Raw genomic sequence first — 20,558 nt, 5'->3', positions numbered from 1 at the left:
TACGCAACACACACACACATGCAACATGCTTTGTACACAGGGATAAAATCTCAGGGGGCTGCAGTGAAATGGAATTGTTGTGTTGCTTTAGCCTACATGCCTAAGTAATTAAATATGAGGCAGCACGTGCAGTGCTCCTCGTGAAAACCCCCTCCTACCCTGGCTGATATAGAGAAGGAGGAGAAGGCAAAGGACGGCACGAGGAAGAAAATGCAATCATCTGTGATCTATCTGCTTGACTGTGTGCACTCCCCCCAATAAAAATGCCATATGCTGTGCTGAGAGAAGGAGGATGTGAAAACACAGCAGCACTTTCTGTCAGCAGTGCACAGAAGTTCATTCAAGCTGAGATTGGTATAAACTATTAGAATTCACTGTCATGATTATACTGATCATGAAAATTGTACTGCAGTGTTTCCCACAGGAATCACAAGAACATTCACGTATTACAAAGTCAAGGTCAAAGGTCAAAGAGAGAAGGAACAGTTTGTTGAAGTCTGGAAATATCATGAAATATCATTTACAGTCATAGAATATAAATAACTTTTACTTTTAATGGCCTATGTTGGAATATAAACCACTTCACCGAAAAGTTGTGAATCACTGACACATAGTTAGGTGAGAAATTTTGTTAGCTAACTATGTTAGCTATTTAGCAAATTTAAATATAATTTAAAATGATAATAATGGACTGCCATAAGGGGTCATATGATTGTTGGGGTTTTCTCTATATTATTTTACGTTCTCGTAAAATAGAGGCAACTGTTGTTGAAATCTGTCACTCTATAAATAAAACTGAACTCATCTGAACTGAATAATATAGAAGTTAACACCCGCCGGCCAGGCTTCTACCTTTCTACCTTTAAAAACCCGCCTTCTAGCCAAATGGCTGGTAGGCTTTTAGCTAGGCTTTAGCTTCAGCCAAGTGGAAGCTAAATTGGCTAGTCATTCATATGTAAATTAGGTTATTACCTGGGAATTCTGGAGGGGAGTGGGGGTGTGTGAATGAGGGGGTGGGGGAGCTGCTAAAAGCTGTGAACTTCCTTTTGTGTTCGTCTTGATGCATTCTCAATCATCCAGGGAAATAAATCTCCAAAAGTCACCAACTTGGAGTGTTTCAGTTTGCCATCTTAGGGAGAAATCAACACACATGGGTGTATTTCCTTTGTTGCTGAGATTTATTGATAAAAACAGTACAAAAAACCAACCATTTGTACACATATTTACAAATAATAATAAAAAGTGAGTGAGTACATTTCAACATTTTCAGCAATCACTCACAATCCTGGCACTGCCATGGTATCTGTAGTCTGCATTTACCACATGTGTATCTTTAGCAGTGAACACATCACACAGTGGCATGATTGTTCTTGCATTTGTGTTTGACCTGACACATGGCTTTTTTCCAGGGCTAGGTGTGGAGGGTTGTGTCCAAAGCAACTGTTCTTTTCTTGCCTTCTTCCCAGCTACATGAGAGTGAGCCAACTCTCTTGCAAGCTCCACCAGGAAGTCCACCCGTCTTTCCTTCGTCCCGGTGCATGCTTGATACAGCACATGTGCATTCAGTGCTGCCATGTCAATCATGTTATAAAACACGGCAACTGGCCAGCGCCGTGTTCCTCTGCGGACAGTGTACTCCCGAACCATCTGGTCCATCACATCCACGCCACACTTTGTTTTGTTGTAAAGGGTGACAGTGTTTGGCTTCCTTTTGGTAGTGTTATCAGTCTGAACCACGCTGTGCATGCTGCTAAGAATATAGACGGTCTTCTTCCGTTTGGCTACAGATACACATGTGGTAAATGCAGACTACAGATACCATGGCAGTGCCAGGATTGTGAGTGATTGCTGAAAATGTTGAAATGTACTCACTCACTTTTTATTATTATTTGTAAATATGTGTACAAATGGTTGGTTTTTTGTACTGTTTTTATCAATAAATCTCAGCAACAAAGGACATACACCCATGTGTGTTGATTTCTCCCTAAGATGGCAAACTGAAACACTCCAAGTTGGTGACTTTTGGAGATTTATTTCCCTGGATGATTGAGAATGCATCAAGACGAACACAAAAGGAAGTTCACAGCTTTTAGCAGCTCCCCCCCCCCCGACAAACAAAGAGGCAGTTGGCAGTTAGAAATTAGCAATCATTCACACACCCCTACTCCCCTCCAGAATTCTCAGGTAACAACCTAATTTACATATGAATGACTAGCCAATTTAGCTTCCACTTGGCTGAAGCTAAAGCCTAGCTAAAAGCCATTTGGCTGGAAGGCGGGTTTTAAAGGTAGAAAAGCCAACTGGCTGCTCTCGGGGGCTCTAAAAACCAGCAAGTAGACTCCATAGAGGTTCCAGGAGTAAGAAGTAAAAACCCCATTTATATTTGCTATATGGATTTTGCTATGAGCGATAATATTGGAACTATCCAAACTGAAAAAAACAATGGCATGCACTCTTGCAGAAACCACAAGTCTTTAGGTGTCTGTATCAACAACAACAAAAAAGGTTTTACTCATTGAAAAGAACTACTGCACCAAATGAAACAGCGAGGGATTTGATTGGTCACTCCTACCATGTTAAGGTTTACGCAAACATTCCCGCAAACATCAGATGACTTGGGGAATGCAAGTTTGTGGTGAAGTCTGGGATTTGCAATGCATTCTGGGATAAGTTGTTCCTTCACCATTAAAAAATAGAAGTCAGTTTTTGATTTTCCTTTTTTTTTTTTTAACCAACTCAAGGCTTACAACACACATGAAAAGATTTTTGAAACATCACTGGACAATGAAAACTAGTGGTTTACAGACAATATCTTATACTATGGCTGCTAATATTTACAGTTACACATTTATTATTAAACTATAATAATCTTTTAATTAACATTTTTATGGAGAGTTTAACTGGTGTCAAAATTAATGTTTTTAGCTGAATTTAAGCCATATCTTTAGAATCTGTCTTTCTGTAGTCGGGTGTTAATAAGGAAGATTCAGACAAAGAAACACACTAATGTATTACATTAGCACACACCCCTCAGGCCAAAGTGATTACCAGAGAAGCTTTATCTTGGCAATAGATATTTTTTATAACTCCAGAGGTCTCTGAAACAACAGTTATAATAATGTGTCAGAGATTTCTAGCTTGTGAATTATACATCATAGTATTAATCCTCTCACTGTGGCTTGAAAAGAGCCAACAAGCTGTAAATGTGTTTATAAAACCAAAATATAAAGTTGGGATGAGGGTGGGAAGTGTAATGAAGAACAGAGGCATAATATGTAAAGAAAGACTATTAAAAAAGGAGTGGGGGTAGGGGACAGCCGGGAGACAGATGATCTGGAAAGGAGTTGATATTAGAATTTGGTCATATTCTAGGCCTCCTTCTTTGTGAAGGAATTGGAGGACTATGCATATGAAAAAAAGCAAAGCTTACAGATGCCTGGGGAAGTGTTTACATCAAATAGCAGGATGGTGAAATTCACAAACAAGACCATTAATAGTCAAGATAATAGAATAAAGCAAAGATATCTCCCAGCCTTCTTAGTACTGTTATCATTGCTTGTCCTTTTTTCTGCTCTATTCTTTGTGCCCTTTTTTAGTTTTATATCGCTTTTCCTACATCTCCTCTTCTCTTTCGTATTCTTCAGCTACGCGGTCCATTAAATAAATAAAAATGATGATGGTTGGCACACTTTGTTTTCACGTTGCTGTCCTGCTGGGACCTTGTTGAAAAGTCGTAACAGGGAAAAGAATTAGATTTCTGGCAGAATGCCTTAACTCCACAACAGCAAAGTTTTCATCCTCACAGAGGTAAAAATGATTAAATGAGTGTCTGATGCTGTTTTAGGCAGCAGGAGGCTTCACTGGGTTACCTGATGGTGCTCCAACATGTTCAGCAGATGAGAAGGTTATCACAGCCCCACTGATCAAAACTCTTCTTTGGCCTCTTTAACAGTTTTAGTTCAGAAAAGGTAATAATTCAGTTACTCTACCTCAGTGCATCTCATCACAACAGAACAGCAATAGTACACTGCTGTAATACAAGTGAAAAATAATTATGTCTTAGGAAATTTACAGTTCATTTAGTGATGTACTTGAAATGGATGAAAACAAAAGTTGCAAATGTCTTGATGCATGCTCAAGCATCATGGTCAGAAACTTTCCCAATGGAAACGTTGCATCCAGATGAACTGAATCAACTGTTTGGGAAAAGTTGGAACTACTACATATCAATTTCTCAGCTAATATATAGGGATTGCATGTACTCTAGAAAGGATGCTACTCCCATGGTGTGATGGAACAAGCAGTGAAGGAAAGTCAGGCACAAGTTAAAGTCCAAAAAAAGGTTTTTATTTAACCCCCCCAAAAAACTTGGTTAAATTATAAAGAAAAATCTAAATCTTGGGCCCATAAAAGAGGTCGAAGTACCAGAACTCTACTCACAAGCTGACAACAAAAAATACTACTAACTCAAACAAACTGAACTACCTAAATGAGACAAACGGGAAACTTAAATAGTGGCTGATCAGCCCACAAAAGCACAAAAAGGGGTAAAACACACAAACACCTAACTGAAACTACCATAACGAATTCCTGCGGTATGACCCATTTTGCAGGTCTCCATATAGGCTTGCTCCGCCCCTTTCTACATCTTACCTCATCAACCAAGGGACTGGGAACAGCTGCCACTGAGGTAACTCCGAAAACAAGGAAAGATTAAATCATACATACATAACAGTGTAAACTAAAATGTCACATATACGGCATATGGCACATACTCTATAAAATGGGAGTGAATCTTACATGCATGCAAACCCTACTATAGCTCTAACTGGAGATGGGTAGGTAAAAAAATTAGACTGGTTCAGTTTTGATGTAAGAATTTTGACACAGGAAGCAATTAGCAGCAACATTGTAAAATGTCAGTGACATTCAGGAACTATGCAACACTTGCAGTGTGAAATGGGTAGTTTTCCCAAAGTGGTCAATTGAAATACCTACCAATAAGAACAAAAGATACAGTTGATTGACATATGACAGGGTGGTAAATAGATTGAAGGGTTGCCTAGGAAACTAGGCCCTAGAATGTCCTCACATCACCTACAAAGTAATATGAATGAGCGAATTTCTTCATGTATGAATGGGAGTTTAGTTTACTGACTTTATTTTTGTGAGGAAATTCATCTTTTTAAGTTTTATTGTTATTTATTCCATATAGTCCTCTATTAAACAGCAGTTCTTGCTCATAAGGGGTCATATGTTTGTTGAGTTTTTGTTTGTATGTATTGTAGGGTCTACCTTACAATATAAAGCACCTTGAGGCACTGTTGTTGTGATTTGGTACTGTATAATTAAAATTGATTTATGAATTTATTACGGAAATGAATTAAATGATTATTCAAATTGATAGCAGAAAAAAGAACAAAACAAAGTAGTGGTGCAGAGTGTGGGCACTACTCTAAATTTATACAATGCCAATTTGACCTGTGTTCACTGTTACTTCTCTGTGTCCGTGTTTGCCTCATGTCTGTGCAAAGCACACACTATGAAGGCTGGCTGGTAATGGCAGATGACTTCATTAGGAGACATTTGCTCTGCTGCACTCCAAAGGCCAGGAGTCAGGCAATTACCCTATCTCCCAGGAGATTTACAATAGGGCATGAAAAAAAAAAAACAAATTGTAAAGTGTAAAATCTAAAGAGACACAAGGCGGGATGCTACGGTTAACCAGAGCAGTCTCAGGTTCACACGGGGTGAAATTTTTTTCCATTGCTCCAAGGACTTACTGGGCAGTTATTGGTTTTTCATTAAAGGGGCACCAGGTAAGAGGTTTATTGCCCTTAAGCACTAAATGACCATAATATATTTCTCTGGAGATTGGCCAGGTTATGAGTTTTGTGGCTTTCAAAACTCACTTTCCATCCCATTCTCCCCAGCCTCGTCACCAACTTGATTTTCAAGATGCTCCCAAAACCCCCAAACACAATTCACAAACATTCTAAAACAAACTATGGATAGTTTCACATTCTTGGTGCTGAAGTAAACTGAAGAACCCTGCATCATCTGCTCATAATCCATTTCTGTTTGACCTCTGCTCTGTTTAATTAAAGGTCAATTATAGCTCAGTAACCATTAACAGGAGAGTGTGGAGTGGGGTGGAGTATGGCCCTGATTCACTGATATTCCAATTCCTTCTACCCGATGAAGGTCAGCAAAGGTTACTGAAGACTTAATGACCATTTACAACACAGAGTGTGAGTAGCAATCATCCATGACCTATCCCAGAGTTTTTTTCCCCCTTGAAAACAGGCATGTTATTTTCTGCCACATATATGACACAGTCTGGCAGGACTGTAATTATCAGTCTTAAAAACTTGAATGAAACATACAAGTCTTAAGCATCCCCAAACAAAGAGTATTTAAATATCCCTGACTTTAATGTGCTATAATTGTCTAAATTTAATCTCAATATGAGAACATTTTTTTTATTAATGTTCACTGCTCTGTTTTTAATTATTTCCTAGTTTGGATTCACTATCTAGTCTTGGCAACTGCTGAGTGATAAAGGAACGCAAACACTTAACATTTGGTTATAGCTGAACCCAGTGGCGTGTCTAGAAAATTTTTGTTGGGGGGGCCAGGTAGGGGCACAGATTTGGAGAAGGGTGGCAGATGTAATTGGCAGATAATGTTAAAAACAATTCTACCAACCGTTAACCATAATTCAATAACCCTATAAACCTAATAACTGAATGCGCTTTTAACTCTTATTAGAATGAGATTTTAACCACTACGGTGCAAAGTTTTTAGATACTGCGTTGATAAAGTACAAGAGATATAATCAGTTAGTGTTTATTCAGCAGTCAAGGACATCAATATTTGCATAGTATTTTTACTGACATGCAGTGCACATATGTTTTGGGCAAAAACATTTTTGAATATTAAAATACGAACATTTTTAACATACAACTGGCAAATTAGCCAATGCCAATGCAAAACCAATGCCTATTAAAAAAAGAAGATAATCTTCTCACAAACCGGTGTTTGATTTTGAAACAGGAAAAAAGTGGGGAAACAAATGAAAAGACTAACATTTGACTAAAACCTGAAAGCAAGAAAATACTTTATATGCTGCCTTATGGTAAACTTTGGTAATATTGATGTAAAAAGAACAACACTGGCTGATGATGAAATACAGTCAGCTGGCATGGTGACACTGCCAGTATTAACCTGCAGGGCTGGACTGGGACAGAAAATCGGGCATTTTCAGTACAGACCGGCCCACCAGGTATTAAAGCCATAAAGCCTTTGAATGAAAACAAATGCTGTTGTGACAGTGATGTACACTGTCTTATGGTATATGTATGATTTCTATACATTTTACGTCAGATAAAAACTTTGTTCGCAAGATTCAGATAATTATTTAATAAAAGCTAAATATTTGAAATGAGAATAAGAAAGAAAAGTATTTCTTTGTGCCCCACCTCTCCCTGTTAATGCCCTACCTGGCCCCCTGGCAACACTTTGCTAGATCCGCCCCTGCACAGCTATCAGCTGTCAGCTGCTTAGAAAAGGATCCTGGTGTTATTTGTCTCTCAGAAACAGTTCATAACTTCCCTTCAACTCATTTATGTCACCTAAAAGGTAGACCTGTTTGTCCATCACCTGTTCAGCTCTGATGATTCAGTAAGGACATCTCCTGGTTTCATCTTCATGTTTCCCTCTCACCACATATCCAAACCGATATCATGACCAGCAGGTTTACAGCTGTGGCTCCAGCAAACATCAGCTGATACTAGAAATTAATATTAAATAAATTCTAACAACAGCTGATCAAGCTTAAACGTGCTGCTGTTGTTTAGCGCGACATCCGCTGGTTTCCTGTTTCTGGCGGAAAGTGGGCGATAAATAAACAAGAGAGAAAAGCCGATCAGCTGATCATTGATTAGTTTCATGATTGAAGTAGAAACAGAAGAGAGAGAGGGGGGGGGGGATAAGAGAAGAGGCAGCTGTGCAGCGTAAAGACAGAATAAATCCAGCTTTGTGTCTTTTTCCATTCTAGCTAAAGCAAACTGCGTCTCTTCTCAGCTCAATACAAAACACATAATATTTTCTCTGAATGAGGGACCATTCCATTTTTTAAGGAGCCGTTGGCAACTCTACTAACTAACCATATGAATAATATAAAGTTCACTATCAGTAACATCATAGCAACCGAACAGCTGTATAGAAACTCTGTCACGCTAGCACAACGAAAATAAACTCCACCTAAACTTGGTTTATATCTGACCCAGATAGAATGCAGGTCATAACTTCTTACCTGAAGTTCAGTTCACCTGATACTCGGACCGGCGGCTGCCTCGGGTCTCTCCTCCTCCTGCCTCCCCTTCCCTCATCCACCTGTTGCCTCTGTGGAAGCTCCGCCATAGCCACCACCAAACAACTGAGTTATTTTTACACATCGACCTGCATCTGGCCAATCCACCACCTCTCATTGTTCATGCCGTTACAAAAAAAAAAAAAAAAAAAAAAAGTCATCAGCCCATCCTGCAAATGTCCGATGGCTAGTCCAGCTATGTTAACTTGTTAATCTTTCGCCGAAAAAGACAGACAGGCTTCACCTGAGCAAAAACAGGACAAAGGTGAATGTATCTCCCACAAAAGCTCAATTGGGTTATACTGAGAGCAGAAAACTAGGTCAAACTTGGCCTTTCCTCAATGCAAAGGCTTACTGTTATGAGACCAACCGGGGGTCTCGTAAGACTTGAGCTCTAATTTCTATGTTTTATGAGCCCCTAGTTAGGTGACTGTCTGACAGGGACAGCTCTGTCATCTTCAAAATAAAAAGGCCCACTGCACTTAAACCAGAGGAAAGTGACTCAATATGCACATAACTTTACTCAGTGAGCATAACATTCATGGCCACAAGGCCTTCAATAACGTTAAGGTGTCCCTGGTTGGCCTAAATCTTCAACCTTTTTGTATCCAACTTTATTGCGTATCATTCTTTATCATTCTTCAACCAACATTTTCTGTCATTTCCTTGTGAAAGACACAATAAAATCAAAAAGTAATAATCATTAAATAAGTATCATGCTCTGAGGCTTGCTGCCACTGAAACCGAAGAGGGTGACAAAAGGAAGATTACCAGGTAATTCTTCATTAAAAAAAATAAGACTGGAAAAAACCCCAGTGCGATAGCATCATAACATGTTCGAACCAAGAGGTAATCTGTGTGTGTCTGAGCAGTGTTTAGTTTACCAGGATTGAATGAAACACATACTGATACAGCGACCTGGTTTGTGAGTTTCACGAGGTTGATCGTAGGTAACATAAGAACAGCAGTAACACCAGGCATGCTCACAAAATTATGGGATGAGCTTGACCACTGTATAGACGTAGGCTGTGTGTCCAGAGGGCAACACCTTGAGCACTTGTGAACATTGGAAATTTTGTATGTAACTTTATATTCAGCCATGTATTTTAAATTTAGCATTTTATGAAAGTTGGACCTTATTTGACATTGAAGACGAGGTCTGAAGTCCAAATTAATGTGATATTTACAATACCCAGATATGATTCCCTATGTGTCTATATGTTGCCAATACAAACAATGGCAGTAGGAAACAGAGTTTTAAATAGCTCTATGCAGCGTTATTGTCACTTTGACATTCAGATCAATCTATTGACCTTGAAGGAGAGGTCAAATGTAACATGATATTTAAAATCTTTATACCTATGTCGACAATACACGCCACAGTCGTAAGAATAGTTATAGGCTTTTTGTCAATTTTCGACCAATAAATCTTCGAGTTGCAGTTTAAGACTGTGGTGGGTGTAAGCCAAATTTGAATGGATTATTAACATGAACCCCCCTCCACACACTACAATATTTTATCAAGATTTATTTAAAGCTTTTAAACCTATCATATTTACAGACAGAAAGAATAACCTCGTTGGTGGAGGTAACAAAACATTACCCAAGCCAGACGAGTAACACTAATCCTAAACAGGGTGCCTGGGACCTAGTGTGCGTTATGATGACGAACAATTTCAAATGAAGCTTTTCAAACAAGACTTCCCAAAGCTGTGAACAGCTTTCAAAATATGTGGACTCTCCTGAAAAGGTGAGTCTGTGTTGCTACATTTACACATCCACTATAACCTGAAACACTCACCTCTCTGCATATGATTTCAAATCTAAAGATGAGCTGTGTAATACACCCAAACACACCACACCAATATTAAGTATTCTAAACAGACTCTATTAACACTGTTGGTTTAAAAACTCTGTTATATTTGACCTTGGAAGTTTCATATATAGTTTTCCTCCAGTGACAGGTTTATGCTTTACAGAGGTGCCCAGATGTTTTATAGCTAACGTCCACACTGGACCGTGGCTAGAGCGAATTTGTGCAGCAATAAGTACAGGGTGGCTGCTGGTCACAGAGTCTTGTGGGAAAGAGCCCATGAAATCACATTTTCACCAAAGTGGAAACTATTAAGGCCTGAAAAGTGTTGTGCTGTGCAATTCCTTTCAGTAGTGACTCAGACATTCTTGAAATATTAAAGACAACATTAGCTTTAAAGCCCTTGTAATCTTTCCTATCAAGTGGCTGATCAAAGCAGACGGGTCGGTTTTGGCGTACTCCTCCACAAAGATTTGTCATAAACAGGGCAGGGAGACAGTTTGGCCTATTACTAAAGTGCTTCAGGCATAGGGTGCATAAAGGACAACTAATTTTCCTCTAACTTTGCTTAAAAAGTGGTCATTAAAACACACAATTAAATGCACAGTAAAAGCCTAAAGCCTAGAAGACTTTCATTGACTTTTTTAACCTTTCTTTTTCTGCACATCTGTTGAGCATATTAAAAAAGAGCCAGTGCAGAGACACCAGCATTACAATGCAAGAGATAACTAAAATGCATAAGAGGCTGTCCACTCGGAATCAGCCAATTTTCAAATGCATGTCTGTTTTCTCTTTCCTGCATTTCTATGCAAGGAAACTCTTCTTCCCTATTTCTTAATGAGCCCAGTTCTGCCAGGAAGCGGCCACACATGCAGCCAAAACAAGTATGATGCATTCTGGAACATGGCTGCATGTACTGGAAATAATTAGTTCCATGGTTTAATTTCTGGTTAATGACAACATTCAGTGCTGTCATGAATACTGACAACAGGAGGACTGATCCTCATAAACCATAAAACAACGTCCCGCTGAGATCCTCCAAACTGAATATCATCAGGAATATCCCCAAAAATCCGGCAAGGTGTTGTCAGTAAACAGCACACATGCGCTCGTCAACCTGTTTGGCGGTTCTGATTCATTCCAACCAAGAGTGAGCAAACGACAGGACAGGAAAACAAACAAAATGATAAGCCCAGATTTCTCAGGACAGGGAGCTTGCTGACTTCAGATCAGCTGACTTCTGTTGAATCTTCTTCTTTGAAGTGATTCAACGTTAATGACATCACACTTTGATCTGAATGAATGTATATGAATGTAAATGATTGAAAATGTTAGTGTATAATTTATGCTTTAAAACAATTAACAAGTGAGATTAATTTAGTCGATGTGGATTTTCTTTTAACCTTAAGGCCCCACACTTTGAACATGAATCATGGATCTTTGTTCACAGTTTACCTAATTTCAGAATTAGATTTCATCCCTCTTCATTGGATGAAAAGCAGCTCATAAACCACCAAGCTTTTAGCCATCCACTCTATTCTAGTTCCATTTGGTGATTAATAAGAATCACTGTGAAAACAGGCGATGTGAATGTCAGTTTCAGATGACAAAGTTAAAAACTGTTCTATTAATTTATTCTTACCGGGTCCGATCAGTGCGTTCCTACTCAACCTTGCCTGTATTACTCAGAACAGTGAAATAGGAGACAGAGTGACATTACACAGAGACAGATGTTTAAGGTCAGAGAGAAGAAGAGGGGCCTATTAGACATGCTTCTAGAACAATCCCCTTGCTTTTGCTATTCACAGTCACAGAAAGACAAAGATAAGGAAGTAGAAAAGGTGAAATGGCTTTGCCCTGCTCATTCACTGCACAACAGATAAACTCAGATCATCTGGCAGACTGGAGACATTACTAATCCGGCTCAGTTGGGATTCAGGGGGAAGTGCTATTGTTCTCAGAGTGCCATTAAACTCCCCATCAACTGGAGTGCTGCTCACAACCACTGACAGAGAGGAGGTATATCGTATACTGTTCAAGCCTTGGCTGTGGTCTGCATACACGGTCTTGAGCTACCGGCTGCGATCAGCATGATTTATGAAGAGTTAAAGCGTGAGGTGTGAAAAAGTGAGTGAGGCAGCAAGGAAGGAAGGAGGAAGGAGATAAACATACAAATAGAAAAAAGGAAGATGAGGACAAACAGAATTGGACAATGTGTGCAAAAGTGAGCATGGAGGTGACTTTGGAAGTGGATGGAAAGAAAACAGTTTGCCTTTGCTTCAGTTCAACCATGCGATCACTTAAAGAAGAAAAGCACATACACACATAGGTCACTGAGAGACGAAGTGCTTGATTCGACCGTGGTGTCTGAAATTAATCAGTGGGTGACACCAACAAAATCTCCTACCATAAGGCCTGGTCATCCTGTGTCCTTCGGACTGAGAACGCACTGATCTGACACCCATGACGTGACCTTAATGTTATGACTCAAAGCTAAAAGTCATCAGAATTACTCACAAGCTGAGTGAAATGAACCAAGCGGGTCCTTAAGAAAAAAAGTGCTCACTCCATCTACCACAACATAAGCAAAATCCTGAAGTAATACTTACACGTACATTTCAATAGTATTCTCATTTGTACAAAAATTATACATGAAAAAATGACAAAAGGTGAATTTGTTTCACCCTAAAGAGGGTCAAACTGTAACTCTAACATGGTGCTCTAAGTCACAGGTGCTAATCCTCCCAATAACCCTACAGTCTATATAATGAGTAGATTTTGATGTGTATTGATTATAATAATTATTTTATTTTATTTTTATTTTTTTGTTATCTGTTTGCCAAGACTTTGAAATAATATAATAAAACCACAAATGACATATTCCAATCACAGGGTTACAGTTATGGTTAGGGAGTTTTGCTGACGATGACTTAGATCTCAGAGGGCCTGGCCAATCTAAACCCAAATGCTTGGTATATGCACCTAAGCCTACCCACCTTTGATCTGAGGTCAGCATTTTTTAATAGACCCATTTGGGGTTTGATTTCTGTGCTTTTTCTTGTGTGCAACACACAGTTTAGGGGCCCCTGAGTAACTTGCTGCAACTGTTGACCCTTAAACCATTTTAAGTTGGTGAACTGAAATGTGGTGAGTCACAGAGAGATTTCCACTTTCCAAACCTCCATTAATAGGTCCCCAGTAAGCTAGTAGATGTTAAGGGGATAAATAAAGCTTTTCACATGTCACAGCTATACTGTGTGTGTGTATCGTATAATGCCAGTGTGTTAATGACCTGTGTTAGAGTCAGAATTAGAGGATATATCAGAGTACACCCTGGACAGGTCATCAATCTGTCAACGGGCTTCAGGACAATTAAAATAACACAAATGTCCTTAAATTAAAGTTTGGCTTACATCAGACAGCAAACGTAAAAGCATAAAAATAAACATATATAATAATAATGATAAAAAAAACCCTGAAAAAAACAACAACCCTGATTTGATTCTTTGGATTCACTACTTCTGCTAATCATAAGGTTGCACGCATGAATCAAAAAGCAAAGAACCTTATGCAAGGCAGTAGAAATACAAGTACACTAACCAATACAAACAAGAAGAGATTGATTCATTCTGTCACACTTACTTAAAAGAGACATAAAAAGTAAATATATATATCTATATATATATATATATATATATATATATATATATATATATATATATATATATATATATATATATATATATATATATATCATTAATAACAATAATAATAATAATAATAATAATAATAATAATAATAATAAGAAGAAGAAGAAGAAGAAGAAGAAGAAGAAGAAGAAGAAGAAAAGCAAAATTAAAGCAGCTAAATTAAAAGCTCTAAAACAGCCCTGAGAGAGTGGAGGAGCTGTTTTTACACCATGAAATATATCCTAATTTATGTGTATCCATTAATATATTATAAATATATAAAATTACAGTAATTATTCTCATGTGAACGTTATCCCTTTAAACTAGTTTAGGGAAATGTGCAGTCATCTGCAAACTATCACTTCTACGGCTGCCAGAGTCTTCTCCTCTGTGCTCCGTCGGCTTCAGAGCGCTCAGACCTCCGCTTCACATCCCCTGCTCCCCCGGGCGCACTCACCTAACTTTTGCGGCCACGGAAGAAATCGCATCACTCCTCAGATTCTTCCTTTTGGACACCGCAGTTCCCATGCTGAAGTGGAAACAACCCAGGGGAGAAAACGCAGACCATTCCACAGATTGGTCGGCGAAGGATGCAGACAGGAGAGGAAAAAACCGCGAGGAAACGGCAAAATGAGAAGCATCAGTGCGCACGGCCCACGAGCTCAATCATCTCATGTTCATCTCGGTGTTTAGAAAGAGAAAGCTGAGTGTTCCAGAGGAGCCGCGGACTCTGCGTAAAGCGCAGGAGCGCAACTGGAAGATGCGGGGAATATGGACCACCGCGCTATGCTCTGCTCTCCTCATCCAACTAACGTGTCCACAAAGGAAGCCAGACCATAAAAGGAAGAGCAGCCCTCGTGGCTGCCGCACAGCGCGGACAGGTGCGGGGTGGGCAGCAGGAGAGGAGGAGAACACGCTGCTTCATTACACGGGTGTATGTGAGATGAAAAGAGGTGTGGACACTCGAGCCCACAAGTAATCACGCCGCTTATTATCTGCAAACGACGCGTGTGGCATTCAGAGACTGTGGGGACAGACGGGCGCAAACAGTAATATCACATTTTAAACCTGCTGAGATACTTCTTGTGTTTTACTTTGTTTCCAACATCGTGAGTGGGGCTTTTTAAAATTCTCTGTCTGAGGTGACATATCAGTGAGATGTGGCAAAGCTTTTACATAAAACGACTCAAATTTGGTAACATTTGGGTTGGTGTGACAGCATACTGCGCAGTTATAATGTTTTATATGTGTGCTGTACTTTGATCCCATTTCCCATACACGTTTCTGCTATTAGGAATTATTGTTCACTCTGATAGTTCTCTTAACAAGCAAAAGCATCTGAGAATGGAGACTGCATTAGTACATAATGTGGGATGTGGCCCAGTCTGAACTCTAGCAGTTCCAAGTGTCTGTGGTTTAGTGGGTCACTTGTTAGTACTGATCCTCAAAAGAGGGTTAGCAATCTGTCACTCCCAAAACTCTGCTTTTATTTGGTGTTTGTTTAGAGGTCTGCAAACATCAAGTGAGTGTGAGTCACTCAACTAGAACATACAGAATGTACAAGAAACTTTGCTAATGCAAGGATGGTAATGTCCTATTTTTCATTAGCAAAGCCTTTAACCTCCTAAGACCCGAACTCTTCCACGGCATGCATTTTAAATTTATCTTTGATATTTGGGCATATTGGGACCCAGTGAATGTAAAAACAAAGAATAACCAGATTTTTTTTTTTACCTGATTTCTGTTTCTAAGAAAAATGAGGGCCACATATGAGGATATTCATTTGAAATTTTGATAGAACAGTAGCAGTATAATGTCCTCGTAAGTGGATATCAGACCCCTGTTGAGCACAATTGAGTATTTTGGTCTAAATAACCCAAAATGTGATGTCCACATATGTGGCTGCCAGGTCCTAGGAGGTTAAGTCAAGTCACTTCAATTATCAGCTAGTTCAGTTGGAAAAAAAATGTACTTGTTGTCACAGGTTTGAATGCTCTTGCAGCAGATAAAGATGGCACAAATCTGTTACTCTTCTCACAAATAATAATGTTTAATTTTGCTCTGAGTCCTGTGACATGTTCAGGATGTACCCCAAATTTCAGGTGGGATAGACTTCAGCTCCTCAGTGACCCTGAATTGGAATAGCAGTTGAGAAAATGTTCCAGCTGATGAAAGGATAGTACCGTTATCTAGGTCCTTATGTATTTGGACAATGACACAATTTTTGCAATTTAGCTTTCATGCACTATTTTAAGTCCATGATTTAAGTGCAGATGTTCAATTTTAATTAAAGTGGCTTTACAGCCATTTTCCTGCAATTTCAGAGGTACAAAAACAATTGGACAAACTAACATAATTTAAAACATAAGCATTGTTTTTAATCCTTGGATGAAGATTGTTTGCTGGCAGTGGCTGCAAACCCATGTAACATCAGCATGTGCTACATTTCTTACTTTCGCATTATCTGTTAGGTCGTTATTGCAGCAGCAGTTACTTGCTGCTTGTTTGTGGTGCTTACTGAAGGAAAAACTGAAGGCAGAAATTGAAAAGCACAATCTGTTGGGTGGAGATAATGTGACTGAATTGGCCATTGAAGGATATCCCATCTCTTTGCCTTCACAAACCCATTGGTTGCTTTTGTAGTGTACTTTGGCTCATTATTTCTTTAACTGTGAATTTCTGTCCACATAGTTTTGGAGCATTTGGCTGAATCTAAGCAGAGTATAGCCCTGTGCACTTCAGTTCACCCTGACATATCTATTAACAGTCACACACTTGTGACCGCATTCGACATACCAATGCAATAACATTACCTCCACCATGTTTGTTTCAGATGCATGTTTTTCTCTTCCCATCATTCTGTTTTTTGTTTCTTTGTTGTTGTTTTTCTGTTTGTTGATCTGAATTGATCTTTGGTGTAAAAAAAAAAATCAATAGTACAAAGAATCATAGTAACCGAAATTTAGGCCTAATGAAGAAAAGGTTATGGGATCACCAAGTCATTGGAATTTAAATTATAATGGTTGATGAAACTTTCCTGCTAATTAATCAGAGATAGAGATGATCAGAGTGATTAGTCATTAGAGCCACAAATGTATCAGTTCAATTATTGCAATCTGATAAACAGTTGCCTTTTGCCCCTTGTTTTCTTTTTATCTGCTTTCTTGCTTGTTCCTTGTAAATGAACATATGCAAATACACAAAAGCATGAAGCAAAAATGCAATGTGCATTGCTATAAAATTCAATATGAAATGAGGTTTCTCTGCGACTCGAAAATACATAGAAGGTTCTCTCAATATATCTCCTCTGGCCTTTGCTGGCAGCACTGAGTGCCCTACTTTTGAGGAACAGGCCAGTCTACATGCAATTAAGAAATATGAATGTTTTAAATTAACATGGTTTGTGTTAAATCTGCACTCTGTAATAAGGGCTGTCCACAACAGTGCTTTATTGTGGCATTTTGTATTATAAAATGACTCAACTAATTTTACTTTCCTGTCATTCACATGATGGCTAAGCTACTTTGGGACATTGCAATAGCTGAAGATTTAACCAACTGGATGGTACCTCCAAGCAAATAATCAAAAGCTGCTGATGGTGATTAGATTAGGTTAACAGTAGACAACAGCAGAACAGAAAAACAGAAGAAAATCAATTTCCACTACCACTATTGTATCTATTGACCTGGGAGTCTTGCAGAATATGTTTTGCTTACCGGGAAAACAAAATCAATACAATGTCAATATTCAACCATTGTGGAAGAAGCCAATTCATCTCCCTATTGTGTTTATGAAAGCATGTAAGATATGTAACATAATGCTCATGACCTTTCAGATTTCTGTCCACTTGGAGTGTGGATGCTCTGGGGCTCAAGGCTAACACTTGGGATTATCACCCTGAGTGCTTGGGCAGGGATTTGTAAGCCCCTGATTCTAATATAAGGAAAAAAAAATCAGAATGTCACTGCTAATGAAATGTGTGGGCACAACAGACTAGTGTTTTGTTTTTATTTTTTCCCTGCATGGACATTTCTTAATTCAACACACAGAGCTGGGTAATTGGAACTTCAATATAGCACTGGCAACATTATTTTTTGATGCATCCAAAAAATTAACACAACATGATCTTTATGCTAAATGGCCTAGAGGGGTAGTAGTGAGTGTTATCTTAAAGCATGAAACCTGCATGGGTTTTCACTGAGGATTATTGTGTCACTGTTAATGATGACTTCTTTTTTTTTTTTTTGAGTTAAAAGTAGTTTTAGTTAGAATGATTATTTTCTTTGTTTCCCCAGTGGTGCTTTGTCCAGGGCGTTCCCTTCCTTTTGCATCACTTGGGGTATGTTGAACCTATATTCTTTCCAATGGCCAACATCCTCTGGTTTAATAGGAACCACTATTGTATAAAACAATCCATTCGTTAAGCGGTGACGTATGAACCCTGCTTCCGGGTCCAAACTACTATTTATTTATTAAAGCTGTTGTGTTTTTAACATGTTTTATTGTTTTGTATCTTGTTCTATTTCATCTGAACAAGCTCCTGAAAACAGTTACTGATCACTGTCGGCCTCTCTGTGTTTTTATTATCACTATTCATTTTAAAGCTCGATTTTTAAAACCTTATGCTATTACTACAGCCCAGCCCATGCAGCAGAATATTAATGACTAACCTTGTATTGTGGATGGATTATCTCAGTTGTTCCCCTCAGTTGTTGAAAAGTAACTATTGCGTTACTTTAAAAAAATTTTTAACCCTCTGGAGTCCAGGGTATAATTGGCCATTTTTACCTACTTTTTGATTTGACCTCTACATTTCACCTTTAAAAACTATTTACTGTGCCTTGTTTGGTATCATTCTTTTTAGCACAACCTCACGTGTCTGAATTTACAGTTATGTTTTCATTTTGACATACTGTATTAACACAATTGATCTAAAATCAGACAAAACACATAAAGTCAGAGTAGAAAAAGTTATATATATTTTTTGTAACAACCACAGACATGTTTATTGAATCATATTTCATACATTAAATGCAAACATAAATTGTCAATTTTTTAATCATATGCACAACTTGCATTAAACACAACACAAGACTTCTGGAAAAATGTCTTTTGGACCACCTCGGTTATGCAGAAGTTTGTAAAATAGTGATGAAAACAATAATCTATGTTTTCATGTTCATGAAAGTCACTGTCATGAACATGAAGTCATGATTAAATGAAGTTGATTTAAATGAAGTCATCGTAGGCATCGTAACAGATAAGTTTCCTCTTGCTAACCACCTTGGCCAATATGTGTGATACAGAAAACATGGATGAAAAAGTTGTTAAAAACTCCTTTAGTACATAAGCAAGGAAAATGTTGATGTTAATGGAGAGGGGAAAGCAGCTATACCCATGTCTGGCCTAAAAAAAAGGGAAGTTGACTAGGTACAGGCTCTCAACACTATCAGATTGCACACAATTAATTTTAATAGATATGTTGTCCTCACAGGACATATAATGAATTTAGTAAATACTTTATATTCAAGTAAATTTATATTCAAGTAAATGAGCTCAATCTTAAACATACAGTCAGGGGAAAAAAATGATTTGAACTGAAGCTGACTTTATAAGTTCCCCCACTAACAAAGAAATGATCAGTCTATAATTTTAGTGGTAGGTTTATCCGAACAGTGAGAGACAGAACAACAACCAAAAAATACAGAAAAATGCATTTCAAAAAAGTTATAAATTAATTCGCATTTTCATGAATGAAATAAGTATTTGATCCCCAGCAAGACTTCTGGCTCCCAGGTGTATTTTATACAGGTGTCAAGCTGACATTGGGAGCCTTCTCAATTCGTTACCTGTATAAAAGCTGTCCATCATTCATCATTCCAGATTCCAAACTCTGCACTATAGCTATGACTAAAGAGCTTTCCAAGGATGACAGGGACAAGATTGTGGACCTAGGCAAGGCTGGAATGGGTTGTAAGACCATTACCAAGCAGCTGGGTGATAAGGTGACAACAGTAGGTGCGATTATTCGCAAATGGAAAAACCATAAAATAACTGCCAAACTCCACCCAAGATCTCACCTCGTGGAGTTTCAATCATAACGAAAATGGTGTAGAACCAGCCCAGAACTACTTGGGAGGAACGTGTCAGTGACCTCAAACCAGCTGGGACCATAGTTACCAAGAAAACAGTTGGTAACACACTATGGCGTGAAGGACTGAAATCCTTCATTGCCTGTGATGTCCCCTCCTCAAGAAAGCGCATACACAGGCCTGTTTGAAGTTTGCCACTGAACATCTCAATGATGCTGCCTATAACTCCAAGAACACCATTCCCACCGTCAACCATGGGGAAGGAAACATTATGCTTTGGTGGTGTTTTTCTGCCAAGGGGACAGGACAACTGCACTGCATCAAAGAGAGGATGGATGGGGCCATGTACCGTCAGATCTTGGGTGAGAACCTCCTTCCCTCAGATAGTGCACTCTAGCAATTATCAAAAACACACGGCCAAGGCAACAAATGATTGGCTCAAGAAGGAGCATGTTAAGGTCTTGGAGTGGCCTAGTCAGTCTCCAGACCTTAGAAAATCTGTGGAGGGAGCTGAAGGTTCGAACATCAGCCATGACACATTAGGGATTGGAGAGGATCTGCAAAGACAGATGGAACAAAATCTCCCCTGA

At 38.7% G+C, this 20,558-nt stretch overlaps 1 protein-coding gene across 1 annotated transcript in view; it reads right to left on the bottom strand.

Annotated features, from left to right (window-relative positions):
- nsmfb (NMDA receptor synaptonuclear signaling and neuronal migration factor b) overlaps positions 1-14,755 on the bottom strand; it is a 68,176-nt gene extending 53,421 nt beyond the window's left edge. The window contains exon 1 of the mRNA XM_026186942.2: positions 14,334-14,755. Coding sequence (XP_026042727.1) covers positions 14,334-14,404 — 71 coding nt within the window. The 5' untranslated portion in view covers positions 14,405-14,755. The remainder of the gene's footprint in view (positions 1-14,333) is intronic.
- Positions 14,756-20,558: the final 5,803 nt, after the last annotated feature.

Source organism: Astatotilapia calliptera, chromosome 12, assembly GCF_964374335.1.
Source record: "Astatotilapia calliptera chromosome 12, fAstCal68.1, whole genome shotgun sequence".
In the NCBI taxonomy this organism is placed as follows: Eukaryota; Metazoa; Chordata; class Actinopteri; order Cichliformes; family Cichlidae; genus Astatotilapia; species Astatotilapia calliptera.
This window is presented reverse-complemented; position numbering and strand designations above follow the sequence as displayed.